Genomic DNA, 25,368 nt, shown 5'->3' on the forward strand with positions numbered 1-25,368 from the left:
GAATGCTAAGGGTTGAGGAAAGTGAAAAGGGGAAATTAACAAAATTAAAAAAAATATACAAAGTCAACCTGTATGATGACTTTTCTATATTTATATATACTTGTATAAGTTTGTGGGTATATGAGTGCAGCACACACACGCAAATGAAAATTTAAAAGTAAAGAATTTTTGTTGGCTCTGGGTTGTTTTATTCAATCATTTATAATTTCTGTAGCACTACTGAGGAACCTTGATCTAAAATTCTCAAAATGGTAATTGTATCATGGCTCTGTGTTGTAAGTAGCAGAAATCAAACCACAAAGTAGCATGAACAAAAAAGGAGATTTGTTGGCCCACGGGAGCCTTCACATGCAATTAGATCCAGAAACCCATTCAGTGTCTGTCTTTGCCCGTCTGTTTCTCTGCAAATCGAATAGGAAGTGCTATACATGTAGGGTAGTGAAAATCATAATCTGTATAATAGTTTATGTTGATTTATGAAAATTATGATGGGTAGTTATCCATTTGTATATTCTTGCTCCAGATGATTTGTGATAGGATTAAAATGAATAATAAGGAATACTAGCTTCATATATTTGATGTATTTTTCTAGTTAAAGCAAACCTTTTGTATTTATGTTTTCCCATCTTTGAGATGGAATTGACATATAACCCTATGTAAGTTTAAGGTAATATGATGATTTGATACATGTGTATATTGCAAAATGATCACCACCATAAGATTAGATAACACACTCATTATTACATATTTTAATTCTGAGGCAGTGTTCATAGGCATATTCTTTCCTTTTGCCTGTGAGACATACTTTCAGCAGTTGTTTTTATCATGGGATGCTCCACACTTGCTTATCTTTAAGGATTTAATGTATTTTAACATTGATTTACTATAAAGTCTGAATATTTAGGTGATATATAAATGGTTAACATTTCAATTTTGTGGAAAAAACATTAAGAAGCTTACACATCACAGAGGAAAAAATAATAAGTTGGTGCAAATATCCATTGGCAAACTGGGCTACCTAATAGCTGAAGTATTTAGCCACACATTTTTTTCAAACTTGTTGCTGGGGAAAATAACACTTGTGGAGAGCGGCTACAGTGTTTGGACAGGTTCAAGCCTGGGTCTAATGAGAGGGCACAATCCTCTCGTGGCAAAGCCACATGCAAGTCCCAGCACAATTATAGCCAAAGGCTATACAGTGGTGCCTAGCATAAAGAACGCCTCGCACAGCGAACGCTGCACACAACGAACTTCATTTCATGATTCATACAACGAACTTTGTTTCACACAACGAAGTCGCCCGAGCTTCCACGATCGCTTTGCCCAAGCTTCCATGACTGCTTCGCCCGAGCTTCCACGATCGCTGCCGATGTATTGCATCCTTCCGCGCAGGCACTGCAGGCAGTCGTTAGTCACTGCGCTTAACTTAAGCACGTATCGCGGCAATCGTTCTTCATTACGAATTAAATCACGCACGTATCACGGCAGTCGTCCTTTTAAGTTAAACTCAATATTTTTTTTGTATCATGGCTTCTAAAAAAAGCAGGAAGGTGATTTCTGTTGAAATGAAACAGGAAATAATTAGAAGGAGTGAATGTGGGGTAAAACAGTGTGACCTCCTCAAAGAGTTTGGCCTCAGCAAGACCACCATTTTCACCATTTTGACAAATAAGGATGCAATCAAATCAGCCAAAGTAGCCAAAGGAGTATCAAAACTATTTCATGAAAAACATAGGTCTTCAATCCACGAGGAAATGGAGAGGCTATTAGCGATTTGGATTAAGGACAGGCAGGTGAAAGGTGACGTAACAACCCAAGATATTATCTGTCACAAAGCCAAGAGAATTTATGACGATCTAAAGAAAAACGTCCCTGGAAGTAGCAGCAATCAAGATAATGAAGAAGAATTCAAAGCCAGCAGGGGGTGGTTTTTTAGATTTAAGAAAAGGTGTGGAATCCACAGCGTTACCATGGATGGTGAGGCTGGCAGTGCTGACAAGAAAGAAGCAGAAAAGTTCTCTATTAACTTTCAAAAATGTATTAAGGATGAAGGATACTGCCCACAACAAATGTTCAATGCCGATGAAACAGGTCTTTTCTGGAAAAGAATGCCGAGCAGAACCTTCATTACAAAAGAGGAGAAGAAATTGCCAGGACACAAAGCCATGAAGGACAGACTTACCCTTATGTTTTCATCTAATGCCAGCGGAGACCTCAAGATCAAACCTCTATTGGTTTATCACTCTGAAAATCCAAGAATTTTCAAGAAAAATAACGTTATTAAGTCCAAACTGCCCGTCCATTGGAAGTCCAATCAAAAAGCCTGGGTGACCCAAGTTATCTTCAACAAATGGATTCTGGAAACCTTTGCTCCTGCCGTGAAGAAATTCTTGCTGGAAAAAGAACTGCCGCTCAAAGCCCTTCTGATACTTGACAATGCCCCTTCTCACCCAAAAGACCTAGAGGAAATATTGCAGGAAAATTATCCTTTTATCAAGGTGCAGTATTTGCCACCAAACACCACATCCATTCTTCAGCCAATGGATCAGCAAGTTATTGCGAACTTTAAAAAACTCTACACTAGAGCCCTCTTTAATAAGGTGTTTGAAGAATGCGAGTTTGGTGGAGACAATATGACTGTCCGAAAGTTTTGGAAGGAGAAATTTGATGTCCTTATGGCAATACGACTTATACAGAAGGCCTGGGAAGAAGTGTCACAAAGGACCCTCATTTCTGCTTGGAAGATGCTTGTGCCTTCGTGGACCCAGGAAGAAGCAGTAGTTGATGACACAGAAGTGGTGAAGGACATCATCACAGTGGCCCAAAGGTTGGAATTAGAGGTAGAGGAAGAGGATGTAGAGGAGCTTATTGAGGAACACGAAGAAGAGCTGACAACTGAAGAGCTCCAAGCACTTCTGGTCCAGCAACAGGACAATGCTCAAAGGGAAGCGTCATCTGATAACGAAGAGCAACAATCAAACAATCAACCAATCCCAACTGCTGACATCAAGAACATCCTGGTCAAATGGAAAGCAGTTCAGGAATTTACCAATGCCCACTATCCGGATTCAGCTGAAGCAAACAGGATCAACGATCTTTACTCTGATACTCTTGTCTGTTATTTCTGGCAGATGTTGGAGAAAAGAGAAAAACAAACGACTTTGGACAGGTTTTTCATGAAACTATCGGCCAAAAAGCAGAAAATGGATGAAGATGTGCAAGATTCGGTAGACTCTACTTAGTCTGTCTTAAAATTAAAAAAATGTGTGTTCTTTTTAAAAAAAATTATGTTTTTAGATGTATCTAAATAAAAATAATAACAAAAAATTTATCTTTTTTTATGTCATCTTAGTATATTTTATGCTACAGAACGAATTATTTTTTTTAACATGTATTGTTATGGGAAAACGCGTTTCACATAACGAACTTTCGCATAACAAACTTGCTCCTGGAACGAATTAAGTTCGTTGTGTGAGGCACCACTGTACTTGTAAGCTTGACCTTATGGTCCAAACCTGTAGCCCCAGTGGCTGAGTGATAGAGGCTGCGGGAGGTGCAGCAAGTAAACAAAGCTTGATCAGGTGCATGTAATTGAGTTTTATGGAAATCCTCAAGAATGTGGTAAACATCTGGACCACACCCTTACTTTGCCTCCTAGAATTTGGCTATGAAATGAAGACTCGGCTTATAGGCTGTGGCACTGTCTCTCCATCAGAGAGGGCAGTGTCCCACCATGACCCAGCTTTCTTCTCTTGTCTATCTTTTCTTAATCCTTCACCACCCCCTCTCAGGCTCACTGAACCTGGCTGAGCAGGCACAGCACAAACACTAGTACAGAACATTACACTGCCTGCTGGAGAAGCACACCATGAACATGCAGCACCACCCAGCCAGGAGCTGGAGCCTCTCGTCCCTAGGCAGTCCCATGCTCTTGGCCCACATGCAGTCCCCTCAGAGGCATCTGCTACCTTGACTTTTGTGCTGATCACTTCCTGACTCTTCTTTTTAGTCTACCATTTAAACTTGCATGCTGACTACAGCTTAGTTTTGCCTGTTTTTGTTTTTGTAGAAATGAAATACAGTATGTGCTTCTTTCACTCAGCATCATCTTTGTTGTGCACAGTTAAGGAGCGAAGGTAGGGTGGGAACAGGCTGGACTGCATGCCTTTCAGAGGACAAATAACAACTCCAATTGATCACAGCCCTATAACGTTATAGAGTGTAGGCTATTATTTGCGTTTTTTGAGGGACTTTAGAGTCCTAACGAGACAGATGAAGTATTTGTTGAGAACTCTAGCCATTGGTACCCCACCTCCCCAGGAAGGATGATCACCAGGTTGTTTTATGCATTCCAGGAAGAACACTGTGCTGGGTGCACTTCCAGCGATGCCACCAATGCTCATGGCTCCCACCAGCTCTGCCCAGAAGTACCTCTTGGAGGCGGGAATCAATGGAGTTTGTCAAGCTGATGCATGGGTTTGCTAGAATTGGCCTTAGAATTAAAGTAGGCCTCTTTTTTATTATATATTTGAACACTTGGCATTTTGTGTGTGTGTGTGTGTGTGTGTGTGTGCGCGCGCGCGCTACCAGGAAGCCCCCCTTATACTTTTTAATAATATATGAACATTATGATTATTTAACACTATATATTAACATATTCAAAGGTCTGATAGAGTGTTCTGTGAAGAAGGAAAGCTTCTTCACAGAAGCTTTTCAAGCTTTTCACTGTTTCAAGTGATAGTTCAGTATTGTCCAAGCAAATAATTTATGTTTACTGGAATATAAACTGGAAATTGTGGCCGACCCAACATAAAACATTCCTGCCACTCTTCTCATGGTTGGAAGCTTGGCGCAGGGAGTATTAATGTGCCCCCTGACAACACAGTGTATTCTCACATACTTTTTAAAATTCTCATTGTTCCAGTTTTGTTGAGATGTAGTTGACATAAGCACTATGTAAGTTTAAGGTGTGAAGCATAATGACTTTAGGAAGAAAGGAAGAAAATGTTTTTTCTTGTGATGAGAATTTGTAGGATTTACTCTCTTAGCAACTTGCAGATATGTCATACAGCAGTGTTAACTATAGGCATCAGGTTGTACATCACATCCCTAGTACTTATCTATATATATAAAAGGCTAATAAGCAAAGTGTCCCCTCTGGAGTTTGACCAGGAGAATGGGAGTTCAGTTTGCTCGCTATGACGTGCGCTGATCACCAGGGGCTGGTGTGGACCATGGTGGGCAATCAGTGGTGGTGGCAGGGTGCTGAGGGAGTGAAGGAAGGAGGAGACTGGGGGGGTAGGGGGAGCGGAAAACCACGTTGTGGTGGTGCATGGGTGGTGAGGGAAGATGCAGCCAGCCAGGCCTAGGGACCCTATCCAGACACGAATTTTGTGCACCCAGCCTCTAGTTTATCTTATAAGTGGAAGTTTGTACCTTTGACCACCTTCATCCAATTCCCTGTCCTTTCACCCCCTACTTATGGTAACCACAAATCTAACCTTTAGATCTTTTTTTTTATGTGTGAGTGTTTTATTTTTATTTATTTGTATATATTTTTAGATTTCACATATAAGATCATATATATATGCCCAGCTGGCGTGGCTCAGTGGTTGAGCATCAACCTATGAACCTGGAGGTCACAGTTCAGTTCCTGGTAAGGGCACATGCCTAGGTTGTGGGCTTGATCCCCAGTTGGGGGCATGCAGGAGGCAGCTGATCAATGATTCTCTCTCATCATTGATGTTTCTATCTCCCTCTCCCTTTCTCTTTGAAATCAATAAAAAAGAAAAAAGATCACATTTATGTCTGTCTTATTTTACTTTAGCATAATGCCTTAAAAGTCTGTACATGTTGCAGAAAATGACAGGATTTATCTTTTCTGACTGAATAATATTCCATTGTGTGTATGTATGAGTGTGCATTATATACATCTGTATCCATTCATCCATCAATGGGCACTGAGGTGGTTTCCATGTCTTGGCTATTGTAAGCAATGCTGCTGTGAATCCTGGAGTGAATGTATCTCTTTTGATACTGTGTTTTCATTTCCTTTGGATATATTCTCAGAGGTGGGGTTGCTGGATTATGATAGTTCTATTTTTAATTTCTTTAGGAACTTCCATACTGTTCCATAGTGGCTGCACCAATTTACAACCCCACCAACAGTGCACAAGGGTTCCCTTTTCTCCACACCTCACCAGCATTTTTTATCTCTTATATTTTTAATCATAGCTACTCTAATAGGCATGAGGTGGTATCTCATTATGGTTTTGATTTGCATTTTATGATTAGTGATGGTGAGAACCTTTTCATGTATGTGTTGACCATTCATATATCTTCTTTGGGAAAATGTCTGTTCAGGACCTTTGCCCATTTTAAAATGGAATTATTATTATTAGTAGAGGCCTGGTGCATGAAATTAGTGCTTTCGGGGGCAGGGGTTCCTCAGCCTTGCCTGTTCCCTCTCACAGAGTGGGAGCCCCCTGATTGATCTCCCCAAAGAGGTAGGCTCTGCCCACCCAGCTGGGGCACCTTGATGGATTGCTCCAAAGAGGTAGGCTGGAGCCAGGGGACTCCATGCCGGGGGAACCCTGGCCTCACCACATGGAGGCAGAGCTGCTAGTACCCGCTTCCATGGCTTTGCATGGAACTGGGGCCCCCGGGACCCGCCTCCAAGGTTCTGTGTGCACACAGCCCCACCCACCCATACACGCCCTCTGTGCACACAACTTCCCGGTGATGGATTGTGATGGTGTGAGGACATCACAGCATGACGGTGTGAGGGCGTGATGACCATTTGCATTTTAGCTCTTTATTATATAGGATTATTGCTATTGAGTTGATGAATTCTTTATATATTTTGGATATTAACCCCTGATCAGGTATATGACTTACAAATATTTTTTCCAATGCCGTAAGTTATTATTATTTTTTTTTTAACTTTGTTGGTCATTTCTTTGCTGTGCAGAAGCTTTTCAGTTTGATAGAGTACCATTTGTTTACTTTTAGTTTTGTTGCTCATGCTTGAGGTGTCATATTAAAAAATTCATTGCAAGATCCAAGCCAAGAAGCATTTTTTCTGTGTTTTCTTTTGGGAGTCTTACATTTAAGTCTTTAATCCATTTCAAGCTAATTTTTGTGAGTGGTGTAAGATAGGTTCTAATTTTATTACACAAAAGCCTTTAGTTGTGTTTCTCTGTATGTATACTCTGACTTTCTTTGCTTTTAGATGTAATTTTGCTTATTTATCCCCATTGAATATTTTGCTCTCTTTTTTTCTGATGCCATTATGTTTGTGTTTACATAGTTTTTTTTTTTCTTTTTCACACAACTTCGCACTCAGCAGTCCTTTTGATGGCAATAGAGGCAATCACTGCTATTACTATCCATTTCATTGTGCCCATGATTCAGAGGGTGCAAAGAGAATGTAGCAGGTTCAGTTTGGATGGGCCTTTGTCTGTGTGGCTACCAGGAAGACAGAATGAATGGGAGCTGTCCAGTAAGTAAACCACCTGCCCTGGACGAAGGGCCATACTGATGGCAGCTAACACCCAGGGTGATAGAGCACCTTCTCATCTCCGGCTGTCATCCTGGAGTTGTTGATCACACAGGAGAATAAAAAGTCGCTTGGTAGTACTGTGGGAAAGAATGTTTTGTGGTGATTTGGGCACATGTATTCTGAACAGGATCAGGATCAGAAATGAAGAAAATATCTAGGATACACAGATATCCTAGGAGTTATGCTTGTGTCTATATGTCCTTTTTGTGCGTAAGAGAGGATACATAGTAACTGGCTTAGGGTAGTGATTATGAAATTCATGCATTTGTACACACACACACACACACACACACACACACACACGCACACACTAGAGGCCCAGTGCACGAAATTTGTGCATTGGTAGGGTCCTTCGTGGCTGCCAGCTGCTGGCTGGGTCCTTCCTCCCTTCCCCCGGCTGGCCCCACCCCCTGATCGAACTCCTGGTCCAGGGGACAATTTACATTCTATCCTTTTATTATATAGGACAGTAAACTTTATTAAAAAAAAAATCCTACCTATATTTTTTTGGTTGATGTTAGGTTCTATTTATTGATTGACTTTCTTTTCCCATCAAGAATATCTTGCTACTAATATCCATTATATTATACATTCTTATATTATATGCTTAATTAAAAAATTAAAGTCACGAGTAAAAAGAGAGATAATATGTATTCATATACCAGTTATTCATGATTTTAGGAATTATGCAAGTTTAGTTACCAACTATCTCTCTCTCTCTCTCTCTCTCTTTTTTTTTTTTTAATGTTTTATTGATTTTTTACAGAGAGGAAGGGAGAGGGAGAGAGAGTTAGAAACACCGATGAGAGAGAAACATCAATCAGCTGCCTCCTGCACATCCCCAACTGGGAATGCGCCTGCAACCAAGGTACATGCCCTTGACCGAATCAAACCTGGGACCCTTGAGTCCGCAGGCTGACACTCTATCCATTGAGCCAAACCAGTTAGGGCCTCTTCTCTTTTTGTAAAAATTTTTTTTGTTAATCCTCACCTGAAGATATTTTTAAAATTAATTTTAAGAGAGAGGGGAAGGGAATGGGGAGACACAGTGAAGAAACATTGATGTAAGAGAGACACATCAATTGGTTGCCTTCCGCACGTGCCTGATTGGGCCCAGGGATTGAGCCCACATCAGAGGTACTTGCTCTTGACCAGAATCACACCCTTCAATCTGCGGGCCGAAGCAATAACCACTGAGAAAACCGGCCAGGGCCTGCTTCTTCTCTTTTAGGAAACTTTAAATTCTAGCATAGTTGCTCTCAACTTCTCAGGACTGTTATGGCAGCCTTTTGCTATTATTGCTTGTGGGGAGGGGGATGCTCAGAAATTCAATACATTATTATATTTTCTAAAGTAAAACATAATTTAAGACAAACCTACTACCAAATTCATATATATTAAAGCAAAATAAAATTTACTTGGGCATTTTTCATATAGCTTCTCCCTTCTATTAGTACTAATAATTAAGAACTAACTGTGCACATGAAATCAACCTTCAGCCATTTGTCCAAAGTCAGTAATAGCAACTATAGGCTGACAGTAAGGACAATTGATATTTTGCTTTCTGCTCACTATAGAAAAAGAGTTTACATAAACTAAGGTGTGCAGGTGGGTACCTTGAGTGCTTCTTTGTAGCCATGCAGGCGTGATTCTTCATCTTTGCAGATATGGCTGTACATGGTTATCGTGTTTACTTGTGTTTCTTGAGAATTAGGCGTGGCCTATTTATAGTGCTTATGTCTGATGTCATGGGCTTCACTCTTCCTTGAGTTCATGTCAATGAACAACTATGGCTTTTAAGACTAGAACTGAAATAGAGAGGTTTAAATTGAATAGTTAAATGATGAAGGCTATAACAGATTTCTTTTCACTGGGAAGGTGAGAGCAGTCTTACTGTATTTAAATATGCTGTCATCTCTATCAGAGTACTTTCTGAAAACACATGTGAAGCATTTATCCTGAAGGTTTCTCTTCTTTTGTGTGTTCCTAAGTACTATTGAGGGTATTTAGACAACTGGTATTTACACCAAGGACATTTTGAATTAGTTTGTAGTGAATTGAATTTGATGACAAGTGTATCTATTTCCGATGTGTATCTATTTCTCATTCTATTTTCAAAGAGGCCAGAATTTGTTATAGGTTCCAGAAAGAAAATCACTACCTAGTTAATACTCACAGTGCTCTGGTGTGTATTTTATGCCACTAAGATTCTTAATTCCTTTTTTTTTTTTTTTTTTAACTTTGAATATGTTTTTATTGATTTCAGAAAGGAAAGGAGAGGGAGAGAGAGATAGGAACATCAATGATGAGAATCACTGATCGGCTGCCTTCTGCATGCCCAACATTGGGGATTGAGCCCACAACCCAGGAATATGCCCTGACCAGGAATCAAACCATGACCTCTTGGTTTATAGGTTGACACTCAACCACTGAGTCATGCTGGCCAGCCCTTAATTCCTTCTTTATGTTTATATTTGGGGATTAAAAACGCTAAGTATGGAGATAACACATTTCTATCCTGGAGGCAGAAATGTGTGAAAAGATGAAAGGGATTTAACCTTTTTAAGTTTACTGCTCCAAGAGAATCCTCTCTATATTAGAATCTCTTTTTTCCTTTGCAGACCCCTCATGTGGCCTTTTCAGATATGCATTTGAGACAGAGTTCTGTGTAGAGGCTGAAATGCCTGGAAGAATTCTTGTTTCTGTCACTACTTTTCCTGCCTTTTTGCAACTCTGCCTGATTTGAATGATGTGATATTCAGAGGGACACCTTTACCGAAGTCGTTCTCCAAAAAGACACATCTGGCTAAAGATTGTCTATATAATCCACAATGGCCAGTCAGCCACCAGAAGACGCTGTAGAGTCTCAGGTCTCCGACGAACTTGAGTGTAAGATCTGCTATAATCGATACAATCTGAAACAGAGGAAACCCAAAGTGCTGGAATGTTGTCACAGGGTTTGTGCCAAATGCCTCTACAAGATCATAGATTTTGGGGACTCACCCCAAGGTGTCATCGTCTGTCCCTTCTGTAGGTTTGAGACATGCCTGCCAGATGATGAAGTTAGTAGCCTGCCTGATGACAACAACATCCTCATAAACTTGACTTGTGGGGGCAAAGGCAAGAAGTGCCTGCCAGAAAATGCCACCGAGCTGCTGCTGACCCCTAAGAGGCTGGCCTCTCTCGTCAGTCCTTCTCACACTTCCTCCAACTGCCTGGTTATAACCATCATGGAGGTGCAGAGAGAGAGTTCCCCATCTCTCAGCTCCACTCCTGTGGTAGAATTTTATAGGCCTACAAGTTTCGACCCTGTTACCACCGTGTCACACAACTGGACTGTGTGGAACTGTACCTCCCTGCTGTTTCAGACATCCATCCGGGTGTTGGTTTGGTTGCTAGGTTTGCTCTACTTCAGCTCCTTACCCTTAGGGATCTACCTGCTAGTCTCTAAGAAGGTCGCCCTTGGGATCATCTTTGTTAGCCTTGTCCCTTCGAGCCTGGTTATTCTGATGGTGTATGGTTTTTGCCAGTGTGTGTGTCATGAATTTCTAGACTGTACATTACCTTCTTAATTGATATGCAAACTAAGAAATTGGACACACATTGCTATGTTTCAAGTTAGGTAATTTATCACAGATTTTATATTCTCTATGTTTAGACATATTGGCCATATGTCTGTGGTCCATTTTTCCATCAAATGTTGACACAGTTGGTTTTCATGTGTGCTGAAAGTACAAGTGTTTATTTCTATGTAGGTGTTAGCAGAGAAGCAAAAATATGTAAGCTAAGCCTTCATGGAGCTCTTTCCATGAGTCTTCCCAGAGAAAGGTCAGGATTTCACTCAGTCATTCTAGGTGGACCCTGAGGGGGTGGGCAGAAGTATTAGCCTGCAGTAGAATCTTCATGGAAAATTAGGAATGACCTGATTCCTCTTCTCATCATCGTTGATAATCTACCAGTGTACCGGTTAATAATGAAGATTTTGTAATCAAAGAAAACACGATAATTTCAAGAGAAATATCAAAAGTGCTTTATTCAAAGTAATGTCCATCACTAGCTACATATTTCCCCCATCTTTCAGGAAATTTGTGGACACCGTCCCAACAGAACTTGTCTTGTTTTGAGGCAAACCATTCAATTTTTCACTTCTTTGTATGTTTTGAAGTGTTGCTCAGAAAGTGAGTGTGCCATTGATTGGAACAAGTGGTAATCTCAAGGAGCAAGGTCTGGTGAATATAGTGGGATGGGTTAATACTTCCCAGGCAAGATCTTTAACGTGTCTTTAATTGGTTTTTAAGTGTGTGCTGGTGCATTATCATGAAGCAAAATTACTTTGCTGTGTTTCTGGCACATTCTGGTTGTTTCATGATCAAAGTGTGGTTCAAATTGATTATTTGTTGTTGGTAGTGATCAGTATTAACAGTTTCACCTGGTTTTAGAAGTTCATGATACACCACACCTTCCTGATCCCACCAAATGCAGACCATTGTTTTCTTTCCAAAGCGATTTGGCTTTGTAGTTGATGCTGATGGTGGATCTGGATCAACCTATGCTTTTGGGCATTTGTGATTCTCAAAATAAGCCAATTTTTCATTGCCAGTCACAATTCGATGCAAAAAAGACTTTTTTCATGCCATTGAAGCAACATTTTACTAATGACTTTTCGGTTTTCCATTTGTCTTTTGTTCAGTTGATGTGGCACCCATTTTCTTTTCTTTGAAGTCTTCCCGTTGCTAATAAATGATCAGAAATTGTTTGGTGAGCAACATTTAATCTTTCTGCAAGTTGTTTTTGAGTTTGACACACATCTTCATCCAATAATACTTGTAATTGTTGGTCTTCAAACTTTCCGGTTGATCTGGACGTTTTTTGTCTTTCACATAGAATTCATCACCTTTAAAGCATTTAAACCAGCATTCACAAGTATCTTGAAATGAAGCATGTTCACCACAAGCTTCCCGAAGTATTCAGCAGCACTTCTCTTCAAAATAAAGTAATAAATTAAAACTTCCTGCAAATGCTCTTTCTTTGGCATGAAATTTGACATCTTTAAGTGTAAAAATATCTATGATGTTAACACCTTCAGAAAATTTGACATATGAAGTTTTGAAGCTTGTTGTCAATACAATAAACATACATATCAAATTGCATCTATATCAACATATGGGTAAGTCCATCTATTGAAAAAACTACATTATTAACTGGTACACCCGGTCTGATGCAGGGTGAACATGAGAGGAGAGCTGTTCCAAGACATCCACTTGGAAAGGGAGCACTCCCTCATGGCTCTGTTGTTGGGGTTCCCCCTCCCCATCCCTCCCCTCAGCTGTCTGTCTTAGAAGGAATGCTGCTCTGTGAGGGCTGCTGCTTGACTTGAGGTGCTTATTTCCTTTGCACGTGCTCCCTTGTCAAGAGGAAACTGAGCCTCATTCTCTTGTATAGTTTTAATTAAATATCTGTGTGCCACAATATACTAATGAAAATTAAAAACATTAAGCCATTTGCATGAAAGGAAACTTCATGACAGTATGGCCACTTATCTTTGAGACACAGCCTTTTCCCATTTTTATTTCCTCTCTCCTCTCCTCTCTGAAATTCTCACAGAGCAGTTATAGTTCATGAAAACCTTCATTTGCATCTTTCCTTAAAACGTTTCAGTTTAGTTTTTTTTCTTAAACCACACGGTTCACTTTGCCCCACCCCTTATTCCAAAAGGGTTTCATTTAAATTAATTTCTATAAGTTTATGAAGATTTTTTTCCCCCCATTGTAAAGTCTATTGACTAATTTTATTTAATCCTATAACAATTTGGGGTAAATTGTGACAGTGGAAACCCAGAAAGAATGAATGAGATGTTCTAGTTCACAGTGTGATGTGCTGAGACTCTAAATGTTTTGCTGTGCTCTACTGATTAGCCAAAGTGTGAGGCTTAGGTTTGTGTGCCAGGCTCTTGCCACAGGCCAGGCATAAAGACGAGTAAGAAGCAGACAAGGCTGGTGTCCTGCTGGAAACCACCCTTCCAGGGAGTAAAATGAAGGTTTTGGGGTCAGTTTTAGAACTGACTCAAGTTCCTACACGATTTATTTCAAGTAAAATATAAGATATGCGACTTCAGTGAATGAACTTCTTTACATGACGAAGGGGAAGTTGAATGTACATATTTATGAAAAGAAATTGTTCAGTGTATTTTACGTTTGAAGGAATAGAATGTCCACAGAAACTAGACAACAGGAAACTTTTTAGTCTCTAAAAACCATTACTGATGATTAACATTAAAATATTTATAACTCTTAGAAAGGGGCATTACTAAGACAACTTTAGCTTATTTGTGATGAAACATTTGTTGTGTAATATAATTACAGTGGACCAGTTCCAAACCCCTTATTCAGGAAATATTGACTTATTTCTAGAATAGTAGTTTGATTTCAATGATATAACTATTAACCTTGAGAGTATGTATGCCCAAGGTAAGTATGACAGCAAAGTATATGTGGGATATGGTCCAATGAATTTCAGATCCAAGATACAGCTAAATACACATATGACTTAATAAACTCTACTTTAGATAGCATTGTGAATGCAAATTCCAGAAGTCTATTTGTACTTAGAGTAAATACATGGTTAAGAGATGCTTTGTGGTATGGATTTATATATTTATAAAGTTTTTTAAAAATGTTCATTTTGTATGAACAAAAATGATGTTAAATTTGATATTAGAAATGTGACATTAAATAGGTAAGTTGTATGATGAGATTTCTAGAAAGCTCTGGACATGGGTACTATTTGTTGCTTATTTATATGTCTGCAGTTTTAAACTGTATTCCTCTACACATTGTGATAGTTTTTTTTTGTTTTGTTTTGTTTTTAGTTGCTAGTAAGTTGAGTTGGTTGTAAAAAGTTTTTAAATGTATGATAACAAAAAATTCATTATGCTGTTGAATAAAAAAAGGAGAATGCTTCAATATTTTGTTCACTGTGATGTTTTGTTTGTCCATTAAATTGTTATTACTTCTCTGACTCTGGTTGAGATTTAATGATCGTTTTGTACCTCTGTTTATATTAGATAACTGTAAACATGAACTCTCAGAAGCGCTGATTCATAGTGCATATGCCTTTATCATATGCATGAAGATTTCAGAACCTCTGACAAAGCAGATCTAACCCACCCCACTTCTAAAAGGTCTTTATACTTAAAAAAACACACACACAAAACAAAACAAAAAACAGGGGAGAAAAATTATGGAAGATGAAACAAAAATACTATCTTTATTTTTAAACACTCTTCCCCCCCCCTCCCAAGTTTTAATTTGTTATCCAGATTTTCCCTAGCTGCTCAACAAAATAGAATCCATTTTGGTCAGGGAATCATCACTCACTTTGTGTGGTCTCGGCAAATTTTAAAAATTATCTGATATCTAAATATGCCACTTTCATGCAAAATAGAAATAATTTAGTAATATGCTTATGTTAGTGAATTGGTACCATCTATTAATCATAAGTGAAATAAGAGTTATGGTTTCATTCATTTCCAAAATCTTTACTAAAACCAGCGAAGACTCAGATTAAGTGCTAGTTATGGCCTGAGTGTGAACTTGTGCTTATCCACTGAGAGATCCTCAAATGATGAGCATTTGCCTGGTTGTACACAGATACTAGGCCTCAAACACATCCCGAGTTTGAAGAAATTTCCTGGCATGTTGACCAGGTTGACAGGGAAGCCACAGGACCTATATCGACAGGCAAGTTGTTTAATCAGTTATAAATATGAGCTCTGTGACCACTAGGACACAGAAGAAGTATCATGGAAGTAAACTAAATTCTATGTGTTTCTGCATTTTATGGAAAACTAGTTCTATTTGCATACTCTTCTTGCTAAAAAACAAATACTTGCATTGATTCTTTTGAAAAACTTCAGAAACACTACATTTTATTCTAGAGTCTTCCTCAAAGCCGCAAGGTTAGGATCCCTGAGAAAGTTTCATCAATTGCTCTTTGAGCTTGAGTCTTATATATTTTGCACATCTCTTTGCCTCGAACCCTTTATGAATGTTAACTCCTCTGTGAGAAACTCAAGGCCTGAAATGTTATTTTTTTAACTAGAGGCCCAGTGCAGGAATTTGTGCATGGGTGGGGTCCGGTTCGTCCATCCCCAATCAGGGCAGATCAGGGCTGGGCCTTTCAGAAGGAGGAGATGATGGGAGGTGGGCCAGCTGGCCTTCCCTTGATCAGGACCCGATCAGTGCTGGGCCAGCTGGGGGGAGGGTCCGTGGGCGATTAGCTGGCAGGCTCTGCCCCTGATTGAGGTTGGGGGTGGGTCCACCTATGGGGAGTGGCTGTGGGTGGTGGGCCAGCTGACCCCAACCTCAAGTGGGGTGAGGGGTGATGACTGGAGGCCAGTGGCCTGAGAGAGGGGCCATGGGTGGTTGGGGGCCATGGGTGGTTGGCCAACTTGCGCTGCCCCTGATTGGGGTGGGGGGCCAATCTGGGATGGGATTAGGTGGGGGGAGGGGCTGTGGGCCGATTAGGGTGGTGGGGGCCCATCAGAGGCAGGGTCAGCCAACCCTTCCCTCTATTGGGGTGGGGAGTGTGATCAGGGGTGGGACATCCAGGGGGAGGGGATGCAGGAAGTTAGCCTGCCAGCCCTGCTGCCTATTGTGGTGGGGAGGGCAGATCAGGGGCGGGCCGGCTGGGGGGATGGACCGCAGGAGGTTGGTCTGCGGGCCCCACCCCCTGGTCAGGCCAGTTCGCTAGCCACAGTGGACATCATAGCAACCAGTCATCCATTGGTCTGGTCATTATGGATGCTGGGTTTTATATATTGATGCTAAATAAAGTCATTAGTCAGTAAATGAACACCTGTTTTGTTCTGTACTGAGCCAAAACCTCTCACATTCTTCCTCTCCACCATTTTTTTTTTAATGCCAATTATGGAAGAACCCAGTGCTTTTCACTTCCATTGACCTCCACACCTCCTGCACGCGCGCGCACACACACACACACACACACCTCCCAACTCTTCAAGTTTTATGAAACAGATTTACAAAAGAGAACTACATTAATCTTCCACCAGTTGATAATCATGCGTTTAAGTACTATTTTAAACTATTTTTATGACCACCAACAACCACATTTTTTAGTTCTCATAGAATAATGGAGTCAGCTGCTTGCCTCAGAGGTAATTATTCCTTTTACAGGATTCATCATTACTGAGCAATGGGCATTAACGTTGCCTCTATTGGATGTGATTTCTCAAGATGTTCCAGCTAGAAGTATGTATTTCTATGGCTAAATTTATTGTCATTACAAATTTTATTTCTGGTTAGAGATTTAAAAATCATATATATTTATATCCAGACCATCATTTGACTAACTCTGATGACGAGTCAAAAGGGAGCATAATGTACTATAACATGTGGGCTTTCTCTGCTGTGAGATGGAGGGAGGTGGCAGCAGGAGAGGGGAGAAGACTACATTCTGTTCTGGAACTGGAAGGAAGACTGCACTGCTGGTTACTTAGTCCTCCTCCTTCTTTAGGGTTTTATATCCCAAATGGGAACCTTGCCAGATTTTCTGATAAACACCTAAAGACCCATTATTTTAACTCACATTATTGACTACCTATCATGCATAGTACACAAATATTCTTTGCAATGATATGCCTGCATGCACACTTTATTGCTAAAATATAAAAACAATCAAGGTGTTTACAAACAGCATTTGTTAAAGCAGTTGTTCCAAAATGTGTGATGTGGGACCTGTCCAAGTAGAAGGAGAGCCCAGGAAGAGAGGACTCCTGCTACGTATGTTACTGATCTGTGCATCCCGTGTCTTCCCCAGAGTTCTCACTGACATCAGCACAGCAAAGCGTGAGGACATTCGGTGAAAGAAGCCTGTTCAGCAGTTTGGCAGTTTAAGTGAGAGTTTTGTTAAATTTATGTAACCATGAGATGTTTTCTCAAAACATCTACCAATACTTTGTGGAATTAGTGTTCTATGGAGACAATTTTGTGGAATTTTTCACTGGAGAATTGATAAAACAGTCACGATACAGATTCTGGCTGCAGATGTAAGCCACTGAGCCAGGGCATGAATTAAAAAGACAGTGGAGAAGACAGTCATGGTGAGGCAGTAGGTCCAAGTAGAATGTCAAAGTATAAAGGAGGCAAGGGACAGTTTTCCAACATAAACATTTTACATTCTTATCAAAGTTTATGGAATGACACATTCGAACCACGCCTCTAACACTTGCATCGGCATCAGCCTTCACATTACATAGGGGAAAATATTTAAACATATACAGAAGGAGGCCCCAAGCAAAATAATGAACTACTGGTTATTGTTGAGCCTCTGAAAATTCCATTTAATTCACTAAGAATGGAACCCAATGTTCCAAATTTTGAAAAATCTGTACCAGATTATAAGTTTTGGTAATCAAATGTTAAGACTAGAAAGATTTTAGCGATCATAGTCCAACTGCCTTATTTTACAGACAGGGAAACTGACACTCAGAGAGTCCTGGCTGGATGGTCAGGTGGCTAGAGTGCCATCCCACACACCAAAAAGTTGTGGGTTTGATCCTGGTCAGGGCACATACCTAGGTTTTAGGTTCCATCCTCAGTCGAGGACAAAATGACACCGAAAAATGATTGAAGGAGTCAAAGGACAAGTGACAGGCCCAATTTTTAACAAAGGCCTTTGAAGCCCAAGTCTTCTTTTTACCCTAGACTTCCATGTTGCTTAATCAGTATCAGTCAACTTATTTTATCCATTTATGGGCAAAGAAATATGCAGCTAGAGAGGTTATTTTGTTCCTGGAAGCTATGTCTAGCTACAAAAACATGTAATGAAGACAGGAAATAATCATCAGAATTATTCAACACCCTAATTTATTGTGGAGAAGATCAAAGCTTTTGAGTACTGAAAACCACCCATAAAACCAACACCGGCAGCTTGGCCACACATAAGCAGGCAGCTGTTGTCCTTAGGGAAAGGAAGAGGATGTTGAAGTGAGAGGTCATAGTACATGTGGGACCATTAGCAGGATCTATCTTTTCTTTCTATATTTTTAAAGGAAAAATATTCTGTTAAAAAAAGTTATTCCCTGACACTTGTTAAAGAATGGCAAGCCAGACTTTATTCAAGGGCGCCTTTGTGAGGGGTGAAGGGACCGTGGAAGGGTCGAGAGAGAGAGAGAGAGAGAGAGAGAGAGAGAGAGAGAGAGAGAGAGAGAGAGAGAGAGACTGGATTCAACTCTGACTCCAGGTAGGACCCGTAGGGATTTACAGTGAAGGAGCAGGTGGGGATCAGATGATAGAAAATTACTAAGAGGAACATCAGTGGAGAGGGGGATTCTTAAAAAAGAAAAAAAAGAAAAAAAAAGATTTTTAAATTGGTTTTTGGAGAGGGGGAGAGAGAGAGAAACATCCCTGTGAGAGTAAAACATGGATTGGCTGTCTCCTGCATGCCCCCTACCAGGGATCCAGCCTGAAACCTGGGCACGTGCCCTGACTAGGAATTGAGCCAACAGCTTTTTGGTACATGGGACAATGCCCAACCACCTGAGCCACACCAGCCAGGGTGAAAGGGACATTCTTGTTAGAAATCTTGCTGAAGGCTGGCCAAGGTGGTCAGATATGGAGGGTGGTTAGATACCAAGGGTGGGGGATTTTCGCTAAACTGACTTAGCAGGATTCGTATTCCAAATGGAATCTGCAAGGACAGAGAGGGAAGCCTGAGTTCAAGCCTGGGTGAGCAGAGGGCTTAGAGGAGCCAGATTAAAGTCAGGCCATAAAGTGTCTTTATCAATACGCACCACCTTTATCTAGACCAGTGGTTCTCAGCCCTTCTAATGCCGAGACCCTTTAATACAGTTCCTTATGTTTTGGTGACCCCCAACTACAAAATTATTTTTGTTGCTACTTCATAACTGTAATTTTGCTACTGTTATGAATCGTAATGTAAATATCTGTATTTTCTGATGGTCTTAGACAACCCTGCTAAGAATCTACAGGTTGATTCTGCTGTAGAGCCTAAGACCGTCAGAAAACACAGATATTTACGATTCATAACAGTAGCAAAATTACAGGTATGAAGTAACAACGAAAATAATTTTATGGTTGGGGGTCATCACAACATGAGGAACTGTATTAAATGGTCGTGGCACTAGAAAGGTTGAGAACCACTGTTCTAAGGACACCTACTTTCTATTCTAAAATAATTGTTTTGCTCTTTAATTTATAATCTGAAAACCATACTTTTACAACCATTTCTTTTTATTTCACTTTATATTTTTATTAATTTTAGAGAGGAAGGAAGAGGGAGAGAGACAGATACATTAATGATGAGAAAGAATCATTGATTGGCTGCCTCCTGCATGCTCCCTTTTGGGGATCAAGCCTGCAACCCGGACATGTGTCATTGACTGGAATGGAACCTGGGACCCTTCAGTCCACAGGCTGAGCCAAACCGACTAGGGCTATATAACCATTTCTTAATTCCTGTTTAGGTTTATTCATTAGTTATTGATTTTCTGTTGTGGAAAATAAGGCCATTGTTTCTCACTACCTGCCCTCCACCACACTTATATACGTACACACTTGCACCCAGACACATTTCTATTCTCTGCATCTTCCCAAAATAGTTTTATCACAATTTTTGATAAAAATCAATATTTAGTGCTTAGATTATGATTATATAATATTGTTCATAGCTGAGGTTATAGTGATTATGCTTATATTTTCTTTGAAAAAACAGCGTTTTTGAGGGATAATTGATATACAAACTGGATATGTATAATGTATACAATTTGATGAGTTTAGAGACATGTATACACTTATAAAACTATCACCACAATCACAGTAATTAACATATCCATCACCTCCAAAAGTTTTCTTCTTTTTTGTGGTAGGAACACTTAAACATGAGTCCTACCTTCACAAATTAAGTGTACAGTACTGAATTCTTAACCACAGGTGGTAAACCAGATTCAGAACTTAATTCATCTTGTATAACTGAAACTTTATAACCATTACAACCATTCAACATTAACTCCCTATTTCTCTTCCCCCCCCTTCCCCCCAACTCTTGTAACTACCACCATTTTCCTTTGATACAAGTTTTACTTTTCCATGGAATTAATTGCCTCATTAAAAAATTCACTTAGCTTTCTCTGTACTTATAGCTGAATCATCACAGAGTCTCTACTACTCAGAACCTTTTCTTCCTGTCAAGCATGACAGATAATCTGCCAGCTCACCCGCCTGGTGCCCTGCACCGCCTGGATCCAATGCGGGTGAGTTGCTTTCTGCACAGCTGCCATCCAGGGCCATTCTTTCATCTGGGAATTCTCTGTCCTGAATTGAATGCCATCTTTTTCTTGGTCTATTATTTATTTATTTATTTATTTATTTATTTATTTATTTATTTATTTATTTATTGGTGAGGCACATTCTCTAGCATTTTGCAGACAGAAAAAAAAAGAGGCATAAGAGAAAATTTTTAGACCTTGTATGTCTGAAAATATTTTGATTCTAGCCTTGATTGGCAGTTTGGTTAGAAATTCTTCTCCCTTATTTCTCCTTTGGCTTGCAACTCCCAAGATCTTTTATTTATCTTTTTTTTTCATTTTGGAAACTGTTAGGATCTTCATTTTGTTCATGTTATATTAAAATTCCACAGTGAAAAACTGTTATCCCCCCCCCCCCCCCCCCAGTTTCCAGAACTCCTCTTGGTCAGCTTTTGAAGTTTCTTGACTGAGCTGACTTTTCTACCCTTCTTATTTTTCATCTCATTCATTTTTAAAAGATCTAATTCCCAAGAATTTTCAATTTTATTCATTAACCTTTCTCCTTAAAGTATTACATTTTTCATAATTTTTAATTTCTTAAAGTGTTTTCTTATTCTCTGAAATAGTATTTTTTTTCTTAAAGTACTATTCTCTGAAATAGTATTTTTTTTTCTTATTTCATGAACATGGTGTCTTCTCTTACTTTAGTGAGAATATTAATTCTAGAGTTTTTATTTTCATTTTCTCTTTAAAATTGTATTGATTGATTTTAGAGGGAGAGAAAGAAAGAGAGAAATATCTATTTGTTGTTCCACTTACTTATGCATTCATTTATTGATTCTTATATGTGCCCTGTCTTGGGATTGAACCCCCAACCTTGGTATATAGGGACTATGCTCTAAGCAACTGAGCTACCCAGCCAGGACCATTTTTTATGTGTCTTTCACTCCCTACATTGTCTGTTTCATCTCAGTTAATTTTGTCTGTTTATTTTGATGTTTATATTTCCTGGAGAACCATCCCTCAACTACCTGATCCTTAACTATCTTTCAGTTTAGTGAGGAGCTAAACAAGCCGGTTGAAATTGTGCATGGCTGGGGGCAACTGATGGGCTTCTGGGAAGACGCTCCTGTTCTATCTGCACGTGCTCAGTTCTCACTCTCTCTAGGCCTTTCTTTTAAGTTGATGAGTTTCTCCACACAAGAAATCCTGGCTGCCAGTGTTAGCAGCTGAGCCATGGGAGGAGGGCATCAGACTTGATTTTCAGTATAGAGCCTGTCATACAATACCTGGTTTCAGGAGGACCCCTTGCCTGCACCGTCAGGTGCTCCTGGGGCCAGGCCTTCTCTGATGCAGCCTCTCTAGGAAGAAAGCCTCTGTCCTCAGTGGGCCAGTGGGAGGCTACTTGCCTCTGTGCCAAACCCTCAGCCACTCTGTACCTGCATCTTCAGAGGTAGCTGGGGCCTCTCATTCTCAGGCTTCTCCAAGGTTCTGTTGCATGAATTAGGTTGCTTCTTTTTTGCATCCCTTCCTCTACTTGCTGTAGCTGCTGCTTGCTCCCACTGTGGGCTCAGGGGAAGTTTTCAGTAAAATGTGTGCTCACAATATTTATTAGCCATGGTGATTCCAAATGAGCTCCCATAGGTTCCAGAAATGGAGAACTTTTTCTCATGATGTGCTTGGAGTGTAGATACAACACAGTGAGGTGAAGATGGAAAACGTTGAGAAGGCTCATAGTGAACCACGTGCTGATTCCACCTGATACTCGAAGGGGCTCCCTTGCATTTCAGAAGTGCAGGGAAACAGTCCTTGCAGTAGCGTCTCCCCCAAGAGGTTCTTTATCATCTCAGCACATCAGGCTGTGAAAATGTGCAGGGCAGTCTGGTAGACTTTCTTATCACCTATTCTTTCCTATTTCTAATGAAGATATGGGAAAACATGATTGCTGGTTTAGAAACTATTTTTAATAGAATTTGAATAGCCATGAGCAGAAATAATTTTCTTTTTTAACTTGTCTAATAAATATCCTCGGCCCTAAGGGTATGAAACAACTCTCTAGCACAAATGAGACATAATACTTGCAGTGATTAATGATATCATAAACTTAAAATCTCAGAACATCAAAGCCAGTATTTTTTTTTTTCTTTTCTTTTTGGTGGCCAAGTTAATTCATCAACATCTATTTTGCAAGATGCTGACATGGTTCTAATATAAAATTCATAAATAATTAAGCATTTGTCAGGCACCATTTGTTTTCAGTTATGCAGGTGAATGAGGCTGGAGTCTGTTTTCTGTACAAGTATCTGACATTGGCACATCAGCCAGTTACTGTTTATCGCTGGGTCACAAAACTAGGATGTGCTGCAGGTTAAGGAGTACTAAGGCTGTGATGTTCTCTGTTGAACAATGAAGTCGTCTCCTGCACTTTCTCAGTTATGTCGTGCTTATCGATTAAGACCCCTCAGGAGCCTGAGCCGGTTCCCTCTGCCTGCGCACATTCCTGGCTGTGCTGCCTTGACAGTCCTTCTGGGATTTCCTGAGCATTAAATACCAAGTGCCATGCTCCAGGTGAACTGCCTCAGGTGCCACACTCCCAGCCCATGGTCACAGCAAGCCTGTTATCCTCTTCTAGCAGCTAAATCAGGATGATACCAGGTGAAAAGTAAAAGTTTTCTTTTCACAAACCCAGCTCTAGGGCTTAGACATATTCCCTTTTAACTATTAAAAATTTTAATGTATCTGCTTTTCACAGTACTCTGGATCCCTTCTCTCAGGGAGGAAGTGCTTAATTCCCATGACCTCCATTTTTGTTAGTTATGCGATATAATAGTTTCATTGACTATGTTTATAACATAAATAATATGCTTTACCACCACCCCAGGCTTATTTCTTCACGACAGGCTGCCTTTCCCTGTTCCGAAAACTCTGGTCGTTAGATCCAGCTTCTTATTGGTTTGGGATGGAGACAATGAGAATGGCTTAGTGCCACGCTTCCCAGCAGCATTAAATAAATATTTCTTAAACTTTATTTTAGAAAAGGTTTAGATTTACAGAAAAATTTAGATGATAGTAGAGAGCATTTCCATATACCCATATCTGGTTTCCCTTTGTATTAATATCTAATATTAACATGCTACACTTGTTACAATTGATGAACCAATATCCATATGTCATTCACTAAAGTTTATACTTTATTAGTAGCCTTGCACACAAATCCGTGTGCCAGCAACTCCCTGTCGCCTCCAGTAGCTTTCCGCTTGCTGCCCTACCCTCCTGTAGCTCCCACTGGCCCCCTCCCCTCTACCCCGCCTCTTAGCTTGCTGCCCTGTCCCCTCCTATAGCTCTCCACAGCCTGCTTGTAGCTCACTACCCCACTCTCCTGCTGATCATGATCTGGTTGTTATGTGGTCGGAAGTTATGCAATTGTAACGACCAATTGCATATTACATCTTTATTATATAGGATTTGAATTTCCTTAGCCTTTTCTGTTTCAGGATCCCATCCGGGATATTTTAGTACATTTATTCAGTGGCATGTTTCCCTTAGGTGTCTGCTGGCTGAGACAGTTTCTCAGACTGCCCTCGTTTCTAATGATCTTGATAGTTTTCAGGAGACTGCTGAGTCATTTTAAGGAGACCTTGGCAGTTTTAAGAGTTTGATATATTTTGCGCAACATCACTCAACTGGGATGTCTGATGCTTTTCTTGTGATCAGACTGGGGTTATGGTTGTGGGAAGGAAGAGCACAGAGGTAAAGCACATGGTGTGTACTGTCCACATGGCTTATCCTGGTGGATATTGACCTTGATCACATGGCTGAGGTGGTCTTGTCAGATTGCTCTTGTAAAGATTCTCTCTCTCCCTTCCCCACCCCAACTTCCATATTGTCCTTTCTGGAAGAAAGCCACTGTGGGGCATCTACACTTAAAGAGAGGGTGTGGGTGGGGTGTTATGCTCCACCTCTTTGAGGGTAGAGTATAGACCTCAAGTATTTGCAGTTTTCTCTATGAAAGACCAGTCCCTTCTCCAGCATTCGCTTATTTATTCAATCATTTATTTAATTCAGCATGGACTCCTGGATATGTATTTTATAGTTTGGGTTATAACCTAGTGCTCCATTATTTATGTTGTTACTCAGATTGCTCTGTCTCTCTCAGTGGGCTCCTGTGTCCCTTTGACTACTTGGTTCTTCATTGTGGATTTCTGCTTTGGTTTGGTTTTTGAGCACGTGTCACTTTCTGGTCCTACAAGGTGTTCCAGGCTCATTGTGTAAGTTTCCTGTTCCTGTCCTAAAATCAGCCCTTTCCCAGAGGACCCTGGCCCTTTTTGTTGGAGACTGGTCTTACAGACTGAGCCACAGGCACCAATGCTACTGTGATTGGGAGGTTGCTTCTAGGCCCCTCAGCTGGCAGAGCAAGGACATGTGTGGGTATACCAACCTTTGCTTATACACAAATCTATAACTATTTCTATACTAGAGGCCCAGTGCACAAAATTTGTGCACAGGGTGGTGAGGGGATGTC

The 25,368-nt window shown here is 40.3% G+C and overlaps 1 protein-coding gene across 5 annotated transcripts in view; it reads left to right on the forward strand.

The window, feature by feature from the left end:
- The window catches only part of RNF182 (ring finger protein 182), a 66,352-nt gene extending 51,565 nt beyond the window's left edge, over positions 1–14,787 (forward strand). For 2 of the 5 annotated variants that reach the window (XM_084872754.1, XM_084872752.1), the window contains 2 exons: positions 4,356–4,504; positions 10,183–14,787. In XM_084872754.1, coding sequence (XP_084728880.1) covers positions 10,393–11,133 — 741 coding nt within the window. In that variant the 5' untranslated portion in view covers positions 4,356–4,504; positions 10,183–10,392 and the 3' untranslated portion in view covers positions 11,134–14,787. The remainder of the gene's footprint in view (positions 1–4,355; positions 4,505–10,182) is intronic. The other 3 variants (XM_084872755.1, XM_084872756.1, XM_084872753.1) reach the window with 2 other exon arrangements.
- The last annotated feature ends 10,581 nt before the right edge of the window (positions 14,788–25,368 follow it).

This window comes from Pipistrellus hanaki (assembly GCF_964339955.1).
Source record: "Pipistrellus hanaki genome assembly, chromosome: 2".
NCBI lineage: Eukaryota > Metazoa > Chordata > Mammalia > Chiroptera > Vespertilionidae > Pipistrellus > Pipistrellus hanaki.